Source organism: Scardinius erythrophthalmus (assembly GCF_964197995.2).
Source record: "Scardinius erythrophthalmus genome assembly, chromosome: 7".
Taxonomy (NCBI): Eukaryota; Metazoa; Chordata; class Actinopteri; order Cypriniformes; family Leuciscidae; genus Scardinius; species Scardinius erythrophthalmus.
The window spans coordinates 13,192,779-13,209,762 of record NC_138227.1 but is presented as its reverse complement, the minus strand read 5'-3'; the positions used below and the strand labels follow the sequence as shown (position 1 = coordinate 13,209,762).

Below are 16,984 nucleotides of genomic sequence, written 5' to 3'. Positions count from 1 at the left end.
GCTTTATTTACAATTTTATTCAATTAGTACATTTATTTGTTTGTTTTTTAAGTGGCATACTGGTCCTTTATTCGAGTAGCTTAATAAACAAATTAAATAATGTCTTAAGAAAAAATATGTATTAATGTAAAAAAACATTTTTTTTAAATTACGTTTTTTCTGAAGAGTAGGGGTTGTGTACGGGATGAAAAAATAGTATCATTCATCATCAGTATAAAAACAATAAAAGTCAATGAAAAAGTGTGCCCACCATAGTGTGTGTCTTTTTTGGGCAATAAATTAAGTATCTGCACATTTTGAACTCTAGTGTTATTCAAAAAATTGTACTTCCATGGTATATTAATAAATCATGATGTCATGGTATATTATTTATTACTGAATATTATATTATTTTCTTTATTATATTGTGCACAAAATATATTGTATGAATCAGAAATGGGCACCAAACTAAAGTTAATGTGTATTTTCCTGCTGTACTTTCTCATTGGTCAGTTAGATCAAAGTGAAATCATAACACTCAGCATCAACTATCTCAAGGCTAAAATCGAACACACACACACACACACACACACACACACACACACACACACACACACACACACACACACACTGACCTTTCACTCCCTCTCAGCATAGTTTTACTCACAAAGAAGTGAAAGCGCTTCCTCATGGCACACTGGCATACACACTTTTCCCCGTGGATGCCATTCCTGGCCAGCTCTGCCCGCACACAAGCCAAGCTCTGGTTGGTTTGCTTTAGGCTTTTGCTTCCTCTTATTGATTTTTCTGATATTAGCTAACCTCACCCATTTCTCCATTCTGTCAGCTTTCCTCCAAGATACCCTATGTTTTTGGAGCTCCCATACAGTGCGAATACAATGACTGCAAATAATGCATCTCTCAGTAATGTAGTTAAAAAGGCAATAAGAAATGTTTTCTGTTAGCTGCTATTCCTGTAACTGCTTATCCTGTCAGCTGTAAAACTGCATGCCGCTGCTTCATGCTGCTCATGTGGCAAGTCAGAAAACATGTCAAGGTATCCGATCCTAGTTTCAGAGTCCGATATAAGCCAGGCCTGTTAATCAGCTGGTATGACTCTTTCTTTCTTTCTTTCTTTCTTTCTTTCTTTCTTTCTTTCTTTCTTTCTTTCTTTCTTTCTTTCTTTCTTTCTTTCTTTCTTTCTTTCTTTCTTTCTTTCTTTCTTTCTTTCTTTCTTTCTTTCTTTCTAAATCTCAGTGGTTTTTTGTCCATACAATGAAAGAAAATGGGATTCAGGGTTGTTTTGGCAAAAACAGGGGGAGTGAACAATCCCTTTAAATTGTATTACATCATTATATTGGTCATATACAGTAGGTCATCCTGTTCTTTAAATATTGGCATTGGAAAAAACCTATATAGGTTGACCATGGTTAAGAGGCTTTGTCTGTATAGTTAATGGTATTGCATTTTGCAATTAATGCTTGGTCATTTTTATGTTAATTAACATAGTTCGAATGGAATTCCGTCTATTTAATGATCTTTTATTGTACATAACTCACTGGAATTAGATATTTTCTGCATCTGCTCATGTCTGTTTCTGTCTTTTTTTTCTCCCTCTTCTTAGGCAATCAAGTGGAACTGTCATAAAAAACAGGTATGGTTGTTAAATCCAATACACTGATCTAATCTTCCTTCTCCTCACTGGTACATAATCATACACAGAACACAGAGTGTTAAAGTGCTGTCACATTTACTATTGACTTGGTGAAATTTCGTTGCCATAGTCCGGTCATTTCAATAGGAATCTAAACAATCTGGAATTTCAATTGAGGGTGGAAAAGGTTCCCACTAAGATTTCGCATTGGTTGGTAGTGAATTTGCTGCATTGACCAAAATAAAGCTGCTTGGTTTAAAAGTTGCTGTGCTTGAGCTGTGCTTCATACATTGCTACACTATTGACATATTTTTGTTGCCCATTCAATTTTGCAGAAACTCTGCTGGTGTGGCCACACTTTAAACCACCAGCAGAAGTGGGCTCATTGAGACAACATCGATTGATTTGAGGAACCTATAAACACGTTGACAGTTTAAGTAACTGTGACTTACTTGCTCAACAAGACTAAGATTCTCTTCAAACGGTTGCTCCACAAAAGCTGTTTACCTGAAAGAGAAAATGCTAGACATTTTATGCTAATCCATGCTATGGCGCCCCTTGTGGCAAAGTGGAGAATGCGGCATTTATTTGCATTTACATTAGCTTGTATATTTCTACGGAAAAATAAAACATTATTGTTAAATTGTTAAAACATTATTAAGAATTCCATCCCAAGATTTGGTCATGGTCATGTTGTGCTAATTTGTTGCATCAATTTAGTTAAATCGTAGCCATGTTCACTAATTCATTACCTAATTTTGATTTAGTTAAATAGTGGCCATGATGAGTGATAGTTGGCCATGATTTAACTAAAACGATGAATCAAATTAGTACAACAAGGCCATGATTTATTTAAAATGAGGGAACAAAATAGGCCTAATAAATCTTGGGATGGAATTCTTGGGACAACATGAAGGAGCAAATTAGTACAATATTAATAAGTTGTAAGTAAGAACAAATTTGTGGCCACAGTATAGTTAAATTTTTTCTCTTCTGCATGTCACGTGCGGGGCTCCATATATTTCAGATATAATTAATTGCTTTTTCATTGTGTTCGTGGGATATGAAAACAAACTATGTCATACAGAGAAGCCACCTTATCTCACCGATTCAGGAAGTTCTTGAGGGAACTGCTGTTTTGCACCCAACTCCTTTCAACTGTTGGAGAGGCCCATAATGGAGTATTCTGTTTAAAGGTCCCATATTGTACACCTTTCTGAAGTTTTATTTTAGGTTTTGATGTCCTTAAGAATATATATTTATGGCATAAGTACCAAAAACCATCTCAATATATTTTTACAGCTCCTTTCTCAGGAGCTCTGCCAAGAACAGGTCGATTTTTGCCTGTCTACTTAATATTCATGAGCCTCTCTTCTGATTGGCCTGTTGTTTTCTGAGTGACCCACCATTGGTGGGGGTGGTGACTGAAGGCGGTGACTGAGTAGTTCTGACCTCACATTTATACGGAAGTCACAGGCTGAGTCCCAATTCGCCTACTTATACTGCGACCTAAATGTATGTACTTTTTTTGTGATGAAAAAGTACATACTTTTGAGTGTGTAGCAAAAAAGTATGCACGTTCTGGGACATACTTCGATGACGTCATGCAACGTGAACTTGAACGTGGTTGCCTAGTTACGCACACCGCGTGTCACGATCCACACACAAAGGAAAGGGAGAGAAACAGGTGGATCCAAATACAACACTTTTATTCGTAGGGCAATCCAATTCGTCATCATCCATGCAGGGGTCAAAATCCATGTTAGCAGTCCAATAACAAAATAAACAAACAAGGAACAAAACAAACTCAAACCAGGAAACAGAAGTGTAAGTGACATACCACAATGACTCCGTGACAAGGACTAAAACAGACAGGGTATTTATAGACAGGTACAAACAATGTGACGAGAAACAGCTGTATGCAATGATGAGTGATAAGGGACAGCTGAGTGCAATGAAAAGACAAGAATCATGGGGAATGTAGTACGAGAGTGTGCTGGACACCGTGAGGAAGGAGGACATCTAGTGGTGACCCAAGGAACACAAACCAGACACTGTGACATAACCCCCCCTCTACGGAGTGGCTCCCAGACACTCCAAGACAGGACACGGAACAAAACAAGAGTTCAGGAGGGAGGTGGCACGGTGGAGGATCAGGGGGAGGGACAGGGGGCCAGGTCCATGAAGGGAAACAGAAACAGGGGGTAACAGACTCAAAGGGGGCCAGGGTGACACAGACAATACATCAGGGGAACAGGGCGAAGCAAACAGTCCATCCGGCGGCCAGGGGGGAGACTTTCCCTCGGGCGGCCAGGGCGGAGACAACAGTCCATCAGGCGGCCAGGGCGGAGACTTTCCCTCGGGCGGCCAGGGCGGAGACAACAGTCCCTCGGGCGGCCAGGGCGGAGACTTTCCCTCGGGCGGCCAGGGCGGAGACAACAGTTCATCGGGCGGCCAGGGCGGAGACAACAGTTCATCGGGCGGCCAGGGCGGTGAAGACCCCTCGGGCGGCCACGGCGGTGAAGACCCCTCGGGCGGCCACGGCGGTGAAGACCCCTCGGGCGGCCACGGCGGTGAAGACCCCTCGGGCGGCCAGGGCGGTGAAGACCCCTCGGGCGGCCACGGCGCAGGAACTGGAACAGACACCAATGGCTCAGGCACTGGAACTGGCACCACCGGCTCAGGCACTGGAACTGGCACCACCGGCTCAGGCACTGGAACTGGCACCACCGGCTCAGGCACTGGAACTGGCACCACCGGCTCAGGCACTGGAACTGGCACCACCGGCTCAGGCACTGGAACTGGCACCACCGGCTCAGGCACTGGAACTGGCACCACCGGCTCAGGCACTGGAACTGGCACCACCGGCTCAGGCACTGGAACTGGCACCACCGGCTCAGGCACTGGAACTGGCACCACCGGCTCAGGCACTGGAACTGGCACCACCTGCTCAGGCACTGGAACTGGCACCACCGGCTCAGGAACAGACACCACCGGCCCAGGAACAGACACCACCGGCCCAAGTGTGTGCGTAGCCCACACACACCACATGGCTGTGGCCATAATGGCCAGTGTCGCGGTCACTGAGGGCTCAGGAACAGGCTCAGGAACAGACACTGGCTCCGGCTCAGGAACAGACACTGGCTCCGGCTCAGGAACAGACACTGGCTCCGGCTCAGGAACAGACACTGGCTCCGGCTCAGGAACAGACACTGGCTCCGGCTCAGGAACAGACACTGGCTCCGGCTCAGGAACAGACACTGGCTCCGGCTCAGGAACAGACACTGGCTCCGGCTCAGGAACAGACACTGGCTCCGGCTCAGGAACAGACACTGGCTCCGGCTCAGGAACAGACACTGGCTCCGGCTCAGGAACAGACACTGGCTCCGGCTCAGGAACAGACACTGGCTCCGGCTCAGGAACAGACACTGGCTCCGGCTCAGGAACAGACACTGGCTCCGGCTCAGGAACAGTCTCTGGATCGGCAGACGACCCGTGCTTCCTCCACGACTGCAGTACCGCCACTGCATAAAAAAGGAAGACCACTCTCTTGGCCGTGGCAGGACTGATGGTGGGCGACTCCGAGACGATCTCAGGGATGACAGCGGGCTGCTTGGAGGGGACAGCCTCCGGGCCATTGGGGAGGCAGGAAGTCTTCCTCCTCCTCCGCCTCCGGACCACCGGACTCGAGACCACCAAACCCGGGACCACCGGAACTGGGATCACCAGACTCGGGACCACCGGACTCGGGACCACCAGAACTGGGACCCCTGGAACAGTCACGGAGGAGGTCTTCCTTCTCCTCCTCTGTTTCCGACGGTAACGTGCAGGTTCTGAGCTGGACGGAATCAACGGCGAAGGGTGCTTAGGGGAATTCAGCGCCCTGGCCTCTTCGGTCTGGCGGGCCCATAAAGCAAGGCCCTGCAAAATGTTCATGTTGCTGGATCCATTGTATGAAGGAGTCATTCTGTCACGATCCACACACAAAGGAAAGGGAGAGAAACAGGTGGATCCAAATACAACACTTTTATTCGTAGGGCAATCCAATTCGTCATCATCCATGCAGGGGTCAAAATCCATGTTAGCAGTCCAATAACAAAATAAACAAACAAGGAACAAAACAAACTCAAACCAGGAAACAGAAGTGTAAGTGACATACCACAATGACTCCGTGACAAGGACTAAAACAGACAGGGTATTTATAGACAGGTACAAACAATGTGACGAGAAACAGCTGTATGCAATGATGAGTGATAAGGGACAGCTGAGTGCAATGAAAAGACAAGAATCATGGGGAATGTAGTACGAGAGTGTGCTGGACACCGTGAGGAAGGAGGACATCTAGTGGTGACCCAAGGAACACAAACCAGACACTGTGACACCGCGACTGTTAACAAAACATTTAAATCACGTACTACATTTCATTCATTCTTATATATCCAATATGATTTTACTTACTATTCCCATCTTTTTTTCCACAATACATTTACAATGTGTTTACCAAATTGAGGAGTGAAGCAGGGCGTCGTCGTAGATCAACCAAACGCAGGTCGTTTGTGAGGCGGCTGGTTCTGACGTTCATGTGCAAATATGTGTAACAAAAGCTAGCGCTACTTATTTTCTGAGTTAAATTATTTAAAGTTTATAGTGTAACTATTGTTTAACGTATTTTATACGTAATCTTATACTTATGTATAATACTTAAAAATACCCCGATGAAAATGAACCATGCTTTTACTATAGTAAAAGTGTAGTAACCATGTTTCTTTGGTTGGACTGATAAAGTTAACATATGTACATCCACAGTATTACTACAAATAAGTCAGACAGAAACATCAAAAGAAATACATAAAAAAAGACACTTGCATGACACTGTACTAGAGCCTTTTTATTTATTGTTTTGTAGCCTGCAATGAGGCGCTCGGTATCTTCATCGGACCCTACAAGATAAACACGGTACTTTTTTGGCACAACATAAACCCATTAATATTACGAGACAATAAAATATAACTTTAATTAGGGTTAAACATTTGAATTCTTACACTTAAAAACTGAAGGCGCATCTCCGTTGCTGCATCCGACTGCCAGGTTTACATCACCACCATCACCGCAAAACTCCTCCCTCCCGCACGCAATGGGTTGTGGGCAATATTAGCCGTTAGAGTGTGCATTGATCTGCACTTCGAATTCTAACCGGAAATAGTAGACCATCCGGGTATCTTTGGAATACTCATTTCAACATGCTACGATTTGGGACGTACTAATTCTAGTTTCGCATACTATTTAGGACGGATAGTATGCGAATTGGGACTCAGCAACAACGTCTCGTGAAAAGACACAGCTACTTTATGCAGGCTGTGTGCATTTGTCTGTGATTGACTGTTTTGAAACTTTTATGGTAATTTCATTGCTCCTAGACCCCTGTTATCATGAAAAAAGCCAGGAAATTTCAGTTTTGATAATATGGGACCTTTAAAAAATGAAAACCACTCCAATCAGAAAGCCTTTCAGAAATTGTTCGAAAACAGTCTTGAATGCTCATTTAATAAGATCTTACCCTAAAAAACTATTTCTCACATATCACAGAGCTCTGAACTTTGTTTTTTACTCGCTCTCTGACCTTTAGATATTGCTGGTCCATTGTGTGAGATTGACCGCAGAATGAGTATCTGCTGTGTGTAGAGGTGTTTAAATGGAGAACCTCAGCACTTCACCACAGGACTTAATATTTCCTCTCAGGTGGACCTGAGCACATGACATTCGATGCACTGTAATTTACTGCCCCTGCACACTTAGTGACTTTTCAACCCACATGTTGAGGACTGATTCCAGCCCACACTGAATGACCAAGATGTGGCCACCAAATCAAACATGGTCTAAATTAGATAGAAAATGTGTTTTGCTCTGGCCGCCATTTTGTTTGGAGAAATGAGGGTTATTTATTTCAGTCTGACTGAGTTGTTAGTCTTGTGCCACAGGGCTCTTCATCATTCCCCCGCAAGGAGAAATGGATGAGTTCACCAATCACAATGGATTTACACTTACAGCATCAACATCACCTCAAGCCTCTGTCAATTTGTTATCAGGCTTGTTTTAGGGATGCAGTCATTGTTGCATGATGCAATTTTTCTCTATTTCTCACTCCTGTTTGCAGATCAGCGCTTTTGATTTCAATGAAACAAATGATGGCGCATCAGCAGAAACCAGTCAGACTGTGTCCCAAAACTCCTGTCCTCACTAATACTTCCATAGGGTTCATTTTTACAATAGCTTATGACGGGGCAGGGAGTCAACTGTCATTTATTCAGCCGGTTTGCACAAAGAAAGAAAGAAGAAAAGGCAACCGCGAGAGAGAAGGGCTAAGAAGACTATTGTCAGGACTTTATAAGCACCCACAATTATTTCTGCACTTTTGATCTTTCCTTGTGTTAACCGTGAGAGAGAAAACATTAGAGAATAACCTTCAATGCTGAATAAACTAGCAAAATCAAAGGAACATCTTGACTAAATTCGATGACACTTTGATTTATAACTTTGCCAATCATTATTACGTCTCGCTTTGAAATATCGGATTTTGATTGGTCATTCGGCATTCTGTGCTAGTTTTATAATTACTTCTAATTGTCCTTGAATTATGGTTAAAGCGTACTGCTGAATGTACTGACAAGCATTTATGGTAAACTAAAATATACTTCAAAGTTCAATGTCATTTCTGTTAGAAAATTAACGTTATTACTGTAGTAAGTACACTAAGAGTGGCCTTTTATTTTATTAATACTGTATTATTAGCAATTACAGTTGAATTTTTTTTTATATACTGTATATAAGATAAGATTTGAAATAAACTACAAGTGCACTACTTTTTCACAAGGTAGCCTCCCATCCACCCACACCAAAATAAAATGTATTAACTTGTTATATGTTTTCATATATGCAAATTTGAATGTAAATTAACTACTTAGCTGTAAAGCAATATATAACTGTTGTTACTGACTCATTCATGAGTTATTATAAAGTGTTTCCCTGATCTTAAAATTGTTTTTACAAGTACAGCAGTTTGCTATGCAGGTTTCTCACTGCAGCCTCAGCAATAAAATCACTGCTGGTACTTGTGTCCTGACCAGTTTCAAGCATGCAGACGTACTCTTGAGGACAGAACTGTTGACTGCGTGCTTTTCCTCCCCCTACATGAACCATTAATGCTCACCACAGTTCTCATGGTGCAGTGTTTTTAAACAATACCTAATACCTGACCCTTTTATCCACGAGTGAGATTCTGTACAGTATACTGCAATGCACATGTGATATGTTGCTAACAGAGCTGGAAATGATATTTATATTTTCCAATAAAATACCAACCAAGACATTTATTTGCCTCCTGCATGTCAGTACAAAGAGTTCTCTGCATAGAAGGATGAAAATTTAAAGACCCCTTGAAGTTACTTGGACAAAAATCTGTTTAGCGCAACATGACTCATCAATATTTTTTACTCTAATTTCCCAAAAGAGAGAGTGTAAATTATGAATGCGTATGTTCTTAGAATTTGAATTTTCTCAATGTTTAAGTGTTCTCTATAGATGGCTTTAAAACTAACACACGTGGAAAGCTCAAATTTCGATTTCATGGGCATTTAAATAATAAATATTGTTTTTAATTAGTTGTTTGAGCGGTGAAATCAATCGTTCTTATATTCATGTGTTTGTTGTGACACATTTCCACTTTTTAATTGTTTCCAGCCTTGGTGAGGAGTTTTACCGCGAGGCCATTGAGCACTGCCGCAGTTATAATGCTCGACTTTGTGCTGAGCGCTCCATGCGCCTGCCCTTCCTCGACTCCCAAACAGGCGTTGCACAGAGTAACTGCTACATATGGATGGAGAAGACCCATCGTGGGCCAGGTGTGTGTCTATGTGTACAGTATATCGTACTACATAGGTGATTTTGAGGTTTTGGATGTTTAGGCCATGTTTCTATCCGCCTCTGGTTCTGTTTGACCCAGGTGTGGCTCCAGGGCAGCTCTATACCTATCCAGCACGTTGCTGGAGAAAGAAGAGACGGTTAAACATCTTAGAGGATCCACGTCTTGGACCCATCGAGTTTAAAATCGGTGAGAGCTGGTGTTGACGAGAAGGACACAAATAAATCTTTTATCCATTTTTTAGGGGGCTGTTTTTTTTGTATGTTGTACAATTGTATTTTCTGATTCAACACCCTAAAAACTTTTTTTTTTCAGTCAGTGAAAGAAAAACAGAAACTTAAGGTATCTACTTAGTCTGATTTTGCAGAAAAAAGACACAACGACAACAAAAACCACACAAATGACCATTCTTCACAAGTTTGGGATTTCTCTTATTTAAATTAGTCTCTTATGCTCACCAAGGCTGCATTTATTTAATCAAAAATACAGTAAAAGCAGTAATATTGTGAAATATTATTACAATTTAAAATGATTGTTTTCTATTTTTATATATTTGAATAGTAATTTATTCCTGTGATGCAAAGCTGAATTTTCAGCATGATTATTCCAGTCTTCAGAAATCATTCCAATATGCTGATTTGACGCTCAAGAAACACTTTTTGTTTCAATTTTCAAAACAGCTGGGCTGCTTAATATGTTTGTATGTTTTATGAGCTGAGTAGAAATGCCTTGGCGTAATAATTGTGCCCGGTGTGTGTTCAGACTATGAAACGGCACTAAAGAAGGAAGGGGGTGTTCCTGAGGGTCCTGTGCTGGAGTCACTCCTCAGTGGAGAACTGCTGGACAAGAAAGTTGAAACAAAGGAGGAGGAACCCATGAGTGAATGCCAGGTAAGAAAGATTCCTCCACTATGGAGTTGTTCCCCCTAGAGAGATTTTGTAGCCACACACTCAACAGTCAACTAGGTAAGAGTTATTTTACACACTATAGCCTTGAAGTACACACTAAGACACTGTTTGGGAACAAAACAACATATTTTGTTGATGGAACAACATTCGCGTCTGAAAATTTTGTCCTAAACCTAACCCAACCCATAACTTATCCCTAAAATCAGAGGGAAGTGATAGATGATGTAGAAGCACCTAACCCTGATTTTAAGCCTAAACTTGACATAAACTGTAAACTTGTCTCTCAAATCTGATTTTGATTGGAATGTTGTTCCAGGATCAAAAAAGATGTTGATCCAGGAACATGTTGTTCTTGGTGAAATCACGTTCAACACTGCGTTCTGGGTTTCTGTCTGCTCTCTTCTGCCGTCTTCCTCTCTTTTACTCTTTCTCTCCCCTTCTGATTTTTTTTGGCAGTAACACAAATCCCTGCAGGGCTGACACACCCCCACTTCGTTGTTAACTACAAAGTGTACCGCGAGTGTATTTATGTTATTGTGTGTGTCTGTGTATGTTAGTAAGTTTGACAAAGTTGTTGTATTGATTTTGTGGAGAGCGGATGCTCATTTTCAACGTCTTTGAGTTTACTGGCACTTACTTTTGACCGTGTTGACGTGCGAATGCTTATAGAACCTAATGAACCAGCCTGCCAGTTGATTGAGCTGCCACTAGTGTCATCACCCTCACTGTTTTGCACACAACATGACATCTATCCCAGGGATGGACAGTTAACCAATTAGCACTTCAATTAAGAGTCACTCTTTAGAGCGCTCCTTCCCCTGAGAGCGGACCTGTGATCCTGCTGCTTGTATCGCCTCAGGTCCCTGCAGGAGGTAAAAAGCTATGCGCCTCCCTGCTACCTCTGTTCACTTCCCACAGCCACATACTATGAATACATTTACAGTTGTGCACTTTTAAGGCAATCAACACAGTTAAGGCTCTGATATACTTCAAGCGAAATTGAAGAATGAACTGGTGTCACACCATTTCGAACTAAATCAGGCCAAATCAAAGTTTGTTTGGAGTTTGTTTCAGGATTTCAAAATGGCTGTTTTCAAAATGATCCATGGTAATTATGTAACGGGTGTGGCTCTGAGACTCCGCCTTCTTTGACGTGGAAATCTTCTCTGGTTCATTTATTCTGTTCAGCCTGTCGAGGTCAGTCGCGAGTAAAAACATGAACACACTGAAGAGCTGCGTTATTGTAGAAATTTAAGTTGTGATAGAAAGCAACACACACTGTTTTTTCATGTTTAATACTGTAAAGTTGCTTGCTTTAAAACAATCTAGTGTATAAAGTCAAAGTGCTTTTAAAATGAATGTGACATGACTTGACTGATGTGCATAATTGCAGAGCTTGTACAAACATATCCATGTTGCTATGATGCTTTATTAACTTAACTGTTTTGTTGTGTTTATTTTATAATTGAGAGGAAAGCACTTAATACACCATATTCATCTAAACACCGCTCTTGCAGTTTGGGCGGCTGTGAGTGTATCAGAGCCTTTAAGGTGCACCACATTAGCAAAATTTTGTGGTGTGTTCTATTACTTTTTTAAGTGATCAGACCTAAGAAATTCCACCTGGCAGACAGGTGAAGAAAATTAGGGATGCACCAATAGTCTGGCTGATATAAATAAGTAGATTTTTTTCTATATTTAATCTATATTTAGTCTAAATAAAAAAAAAAATAAAAAAAATAAAATCTGTCATTTTGAATTATGATGTACAGTATGAAAATGGATATGAATATTCAGTTTGAGATTTGTTAAAGATTACATTTAACAATTAAAGTGTTTAATGTTTTTTAGGGTCTCATTTAATATTGTTCACCAAATTTCCTTGTGTAAAATCCAGTTATTTCAATAGGAAACCAAGCGACTGGGAATTTGGTGTGAGGTTGAAAGGTTTCTCAACTGGTTCAAAGGCGTTATGCATTCGCCGCATTGACCAACAACACAAAGCGGCTTGGTTTGAAATTGACTTCTGTTTGAGCTGTGCTTCATAAGTTACTTCACTATTGACAATAGACAATGGACTTTTTTTGCTTGCAAGATTTCACAGAAAGACAACAAAGGTAACCTAAATGTTAAAAATACTGTCAACTAGATAATTCAGTTTATTCAAGCAACTGTAACCCTGTGTCCGCTGGGTAAACCTGCACAAATTGCTTAATGCCATTACAAGCTCATTTTTATTGTGAACCAATATAAAACGTTTTACATATATATTTTTTCTTTTAGTCTGTTATTCTTTCCTGCACCAGATTTCCCAGTGTTGTTCATACAGTACAGCTGACTCAAATGTGCTGGTCTTTCCTTGTGGTCACAGAAGCTGCTGGTGGGAGATTTTCCTCACGAGCTGGACATGGAAGAGATGGAGGAGGACGTTCCCAAACGCAAGAATCGCACCAAAGGACGGGTAAAACACATGCAGCTATAACATGTTCTGCTTGGACCTGCATTGACTACTTAATTAGTATGAATCATACTAATACTAGAGTGAATCATCAGGTTTTGCAGGCTGATTACTCACTATGCCCTAAGATTCAACTGCTTTTGCTTCAGAACTCATTATAAAAACTCATTTATTCCGAGCCAAATGTATATGGTATATGGGTTGTATTTTCATATACCTTTAGTAGTTTAGATGGTATTAGATGTGTTTTCTAGAGTTTGATTAGGCGTAGAGCCTCAAAGGGGGCCTATTATGCCCCTTTTCACAAGATGTAATATACAGTAAGTCTCTGGTGTCCCCAGAATGTGTCTGTGAAGTTCCAGCTCAAAATACCCCACAGAACATTTATTATAGCTTGTCAAATTTGCCCCTATTTGGCCGTGAGCAAAAACACGTCATTTTTGTGCGCCCCTTTAAATGGAGATGAGCAGCTGCTTCCGGCCCTTTTTCCAGAAGAGGGCTGTGCCTTTATAAATTGTGCTTCGGATACTCCGGCAACAACAAAACTGGAGAATGTCACGCAGCCAAAATGTCAGAAATTGTCAGAAGCGATTTTCAGCCTTCCTTACATGTTCGAAACAGAGTCGGACACTGATGGAGAGACTCAGAAAGAAGTTACAACTTTTATAATGCAACTGTACAATTCTGAATGGATAGTGGATACGTTTAAGTAGTTGTCGTGGAGTTAAGTTGATTCAACTAATCGATTAGCATGCACCATCATGTTAATCTAATAAGAACTTTTGTGGAAATCCAGTTTTGAACTGACCCTAGTTTGTGAAGCAGTCCGGCATAAAATGATTTGCGCAAATATATAACACTTTAACGACTCACTTCATAAATGAAAATTCAACCACAGTGAATTTCACGGCTCAGATGCCGGGATTTTGCATAATAGGTCCCCTTTAAATGTAAACAACAAAAAATACTGAAAGCATTTTTGCCTTCTTTTAGAAGTTAAGCCACTTTGCTATCCTAACTATGTATTATTATTAATTTATTTGTTATTTACATTATACTTCTTGCATTTAATATTGTTTTGTTTCCTTCTGTCTGTGATCATGTCAGAACAGAACTGTTATACATTGTTGGCTTGCAACTGACCAGTTGAGAACCACTCCTCTAGGTAGCAATTAAACCCACAACCCAAATTGAATGTTTTAATATATCACAGACCTGTAGGTTTGCAGTGAGCCCTGCATGGTCTTTGTTTAATCTGGGATTCCTGTTTCTTCAAGGCTGCATTCTGAACAAAGCAGACCATTGTAGCTCATCATCAGCCACTGATCCATTATGGCTGTTTAGTACATCTCCAGGTTTGATCCCTGAGTACCTTTCATCATTGCGTTCTACTGGGTTTGCGTTGATTCAAAGCAGCTCCTTCCCAACAGCCATGAAAAACATCCTTTGTATACCACTTTAAAGACAACACCTGATGTCTGATAGAACTCTGAAAACATGGCTAAGTTCATCTGTAATTATAACTCCACATACATGAAAGGCTTGAATAGTAAGTGGTTCTCTGCAGAAATGCATGCAAGCTGCAGTAGCCTAGCCATGAAATAACCACAAACTAAAGAAGGAAAACTGTACAGATAGCTATTTTTTTATTGAGGAACAAGGTTCTGGAGTGAAATAAGACAAAAAAAAAAAAAACTGGGCATTTGGTTTTAAATATGGTATATGCTGAATATTACATGAACTTACATGAAAAATGTATACTTTTTTATGCAGAAATTGGTGTTGGACAAACTGATTAGACATATAATGACTTCTCTGCCATCAAAACAACAATTGCCGCATGGCACCATATAATATGGTAACCATATTATTTTTTCAGATAAAGTTGTAGAATAAATATTGACATTAAAATGTAAATCTATTTATTACATAATATTTGATATTACATAATGTAATATAGTATTCTGGGAAAAGAGGAACGTACCAGAGAACGTATTCCACCTTAGTCAAGAAAAGGAAAATTAATTGATCACATGTATAAATAAATGAAATACATATTTCTAAAGGTTGATTATTATTAACGTGTAATGTTTCTGCATAAGATGTGTATGAAAACATTAATTCATACTGAAAACAATGAAATGTTTTACTTAAAACTACAGTTACGTCAGTTTCTTAGAATTTCATTATATTTGAATTCTACTTCTAAAATCAAATTTGAATGGCAATTGTTCATTCTGTTTGCTATGTTAATTCAAATTCAGCAAATTTAAATGTCGATGTATGGTGCGCCGTGCAAGACCCTGGCAGAAATACATGCGACTTTCAGGATTGTAGTCTAGCAGAAATACATACGAGGTTGTCTCCGATTCACTCTCTGGATTCTGTCACCTTCTGCGCTGTTAATTGGGGCACACTTCTTCCTCTAAGATCTCTCACACCCCACATAGTTAGCTGGCAGTGTGTAGAAGAGATGCTGTGATAATTGTGTGCTAGGTGTAATTAATGCTGTGTAAGAGGATTTGCTTAAAGCTTGATGAAGGAAGTGGGGGGTGCTCCGCACCGCAAGGCAAAAATAACGATGGTTTTCTAGCTGCACCTGTGTAAAATAGACTGGTCGCCAACTGTAAATTCATTTGTGTGTGTTTACATGTAATTTTTGTCCAGGCATGTGGTGTTGGGGGGATGAGAAAGAGACAGGACCCAGCATCCCTAGAGGATCGAGACAAGCCATATGTGTGTGACAGTGAGTATCATGCACAAAACAACTGAACACAGAATATAACTCTATATTTATTACCAAACCCAGCATTGGGGAAGGAGTGGTAGAACTACAAATATAGCACCATATAGCCATATGAACGTGTACAATGCATTTCCCCTGATAATGGGATTTTTAATGTCAAGTTTCATTGTGGCGACTTATCTTGCATGGTGTGACAATATTCTCTACTGTTATCTCAAACTGTATCTTTTCTCATGGGCAATAACAGCGGAAATGTTTATATACATGAATGAGGATGGATAAAATATGTATTTAATAAAAAAAATATATATATTTATAATAAACTAAATATAATACATTTCTAAGTTGAAGTTAATTTAATTGTAATTATTAAATTAATACAAAATAAATTAATAAATATTGTAATAAAATATTTACATAATAGCTTTTAGTGTACAAAAATAATACTTATTTAATTAAATTCAATTAAAATTCAATTATACAATTAAACAATATAACAAGTGATGATAATAATAAAATCTAATTATGTATATAATAGCTATTATTATACTAATATAGTTTGAATTAAATTAAAATTTAATTTTTATTATTAAATTAAAATACTACATGAATTAAAATGATTGACAATAAATAATGATAACAACAACAATAATATAAAATGTATATAAATATAATGATACTCATCATAACTATATTAACCAAACTCTTGTACACATTCTTACAGTTTTTTTTGTCTTTTTGTTTCCTTGTGTGTTCCTCTGTGTTCAGTTTGTGGGAAGCGCTACAAGAACCGTCCAGGTTTGAGTTACCATTACACTCACACACACCTGGCAGACGAGGAGGGTGAGGAAGACTCCGAGCGGCACACACTGCCCTTCCAGCGCAAGAACAACCACAAACGTGAGCCCAGCATCAGCCTCAGCCATGGATTACACACTCATACCACAACCCATAGAGTAAAACTATTCTAACACAGTTAACCCACTCTCATACCCCTTTTCCACTGACCCGGTGCTGGTGCTGGAGCCGCTGTTCAATCTGGCCCTGTTCCACGCATTCATTTCCAATGAATTAAAGGTGCTTCTGGCCTGGACGTAATTGACTCTGCTGGTCTTAAACCAGGCACCATTATCGCCAGGGACCAGGGGCGGGATACCACTTAAAGTTTCCAAAACAACAACTCATGACAGAACTAGATCGTTCATTATAACCAACAAAGCTAACTGGAAGTGCCCAATGCAGCAGTCGACATCCTGTTTTGTCCTTTTTTGTTCCTACTTTTGTTGTGCTGCAAAGCTACTCCAGCCACTTTATTTTCCCC

The 16,984-nt window shown here is 40.2% G+C and overlaps 1 protein-coding gene across 1 annotated transcript in view; it reads left to right on the top strand.

Moving 5' to 3' along the window:
- The window catches only part of dpf1 (double PHD fingers 1), a gene marked incomplete at its 3' end in the record, with an annotated part of 49,745 nt that overhangs the window by 11,728 nt on the left and 21,033 nt on the right, over positions 1 to 16,984 (top strand). The window contains exons 2-8 of the mRNA XM_081369801.1: positions 1,604 to 1,633; positions 9,371 to 9,531; positions 9,633 to 9,740; positions 10,314 to 10,441; positions 12,831 to 12,920; positions 15,585 to 15,663; positions 16,432 to 16,563. Of these exons, the coding sequence (XP_081225927.1) occupies positions 1,604 to 1,633; positions 9,371 to 9,531; positions 9,633 to 9,740; positions 10,314 to 10,441; positions 12,831 to 12,920; positions 15,585 to 15,663; positions 16,432 to 16,563 (728 nt within the window). The remainder of the gene's footprint in view (positions 1 to 1,603; positions 1,634 to 9,370; positions 9,532 to 9,632; positions 9,741 to 10,313; positions 10,442 to 12,830; positions 12,921 to 15,584; positions 15,664 to 16,431; positions 16,564 to 16,984) is intronic.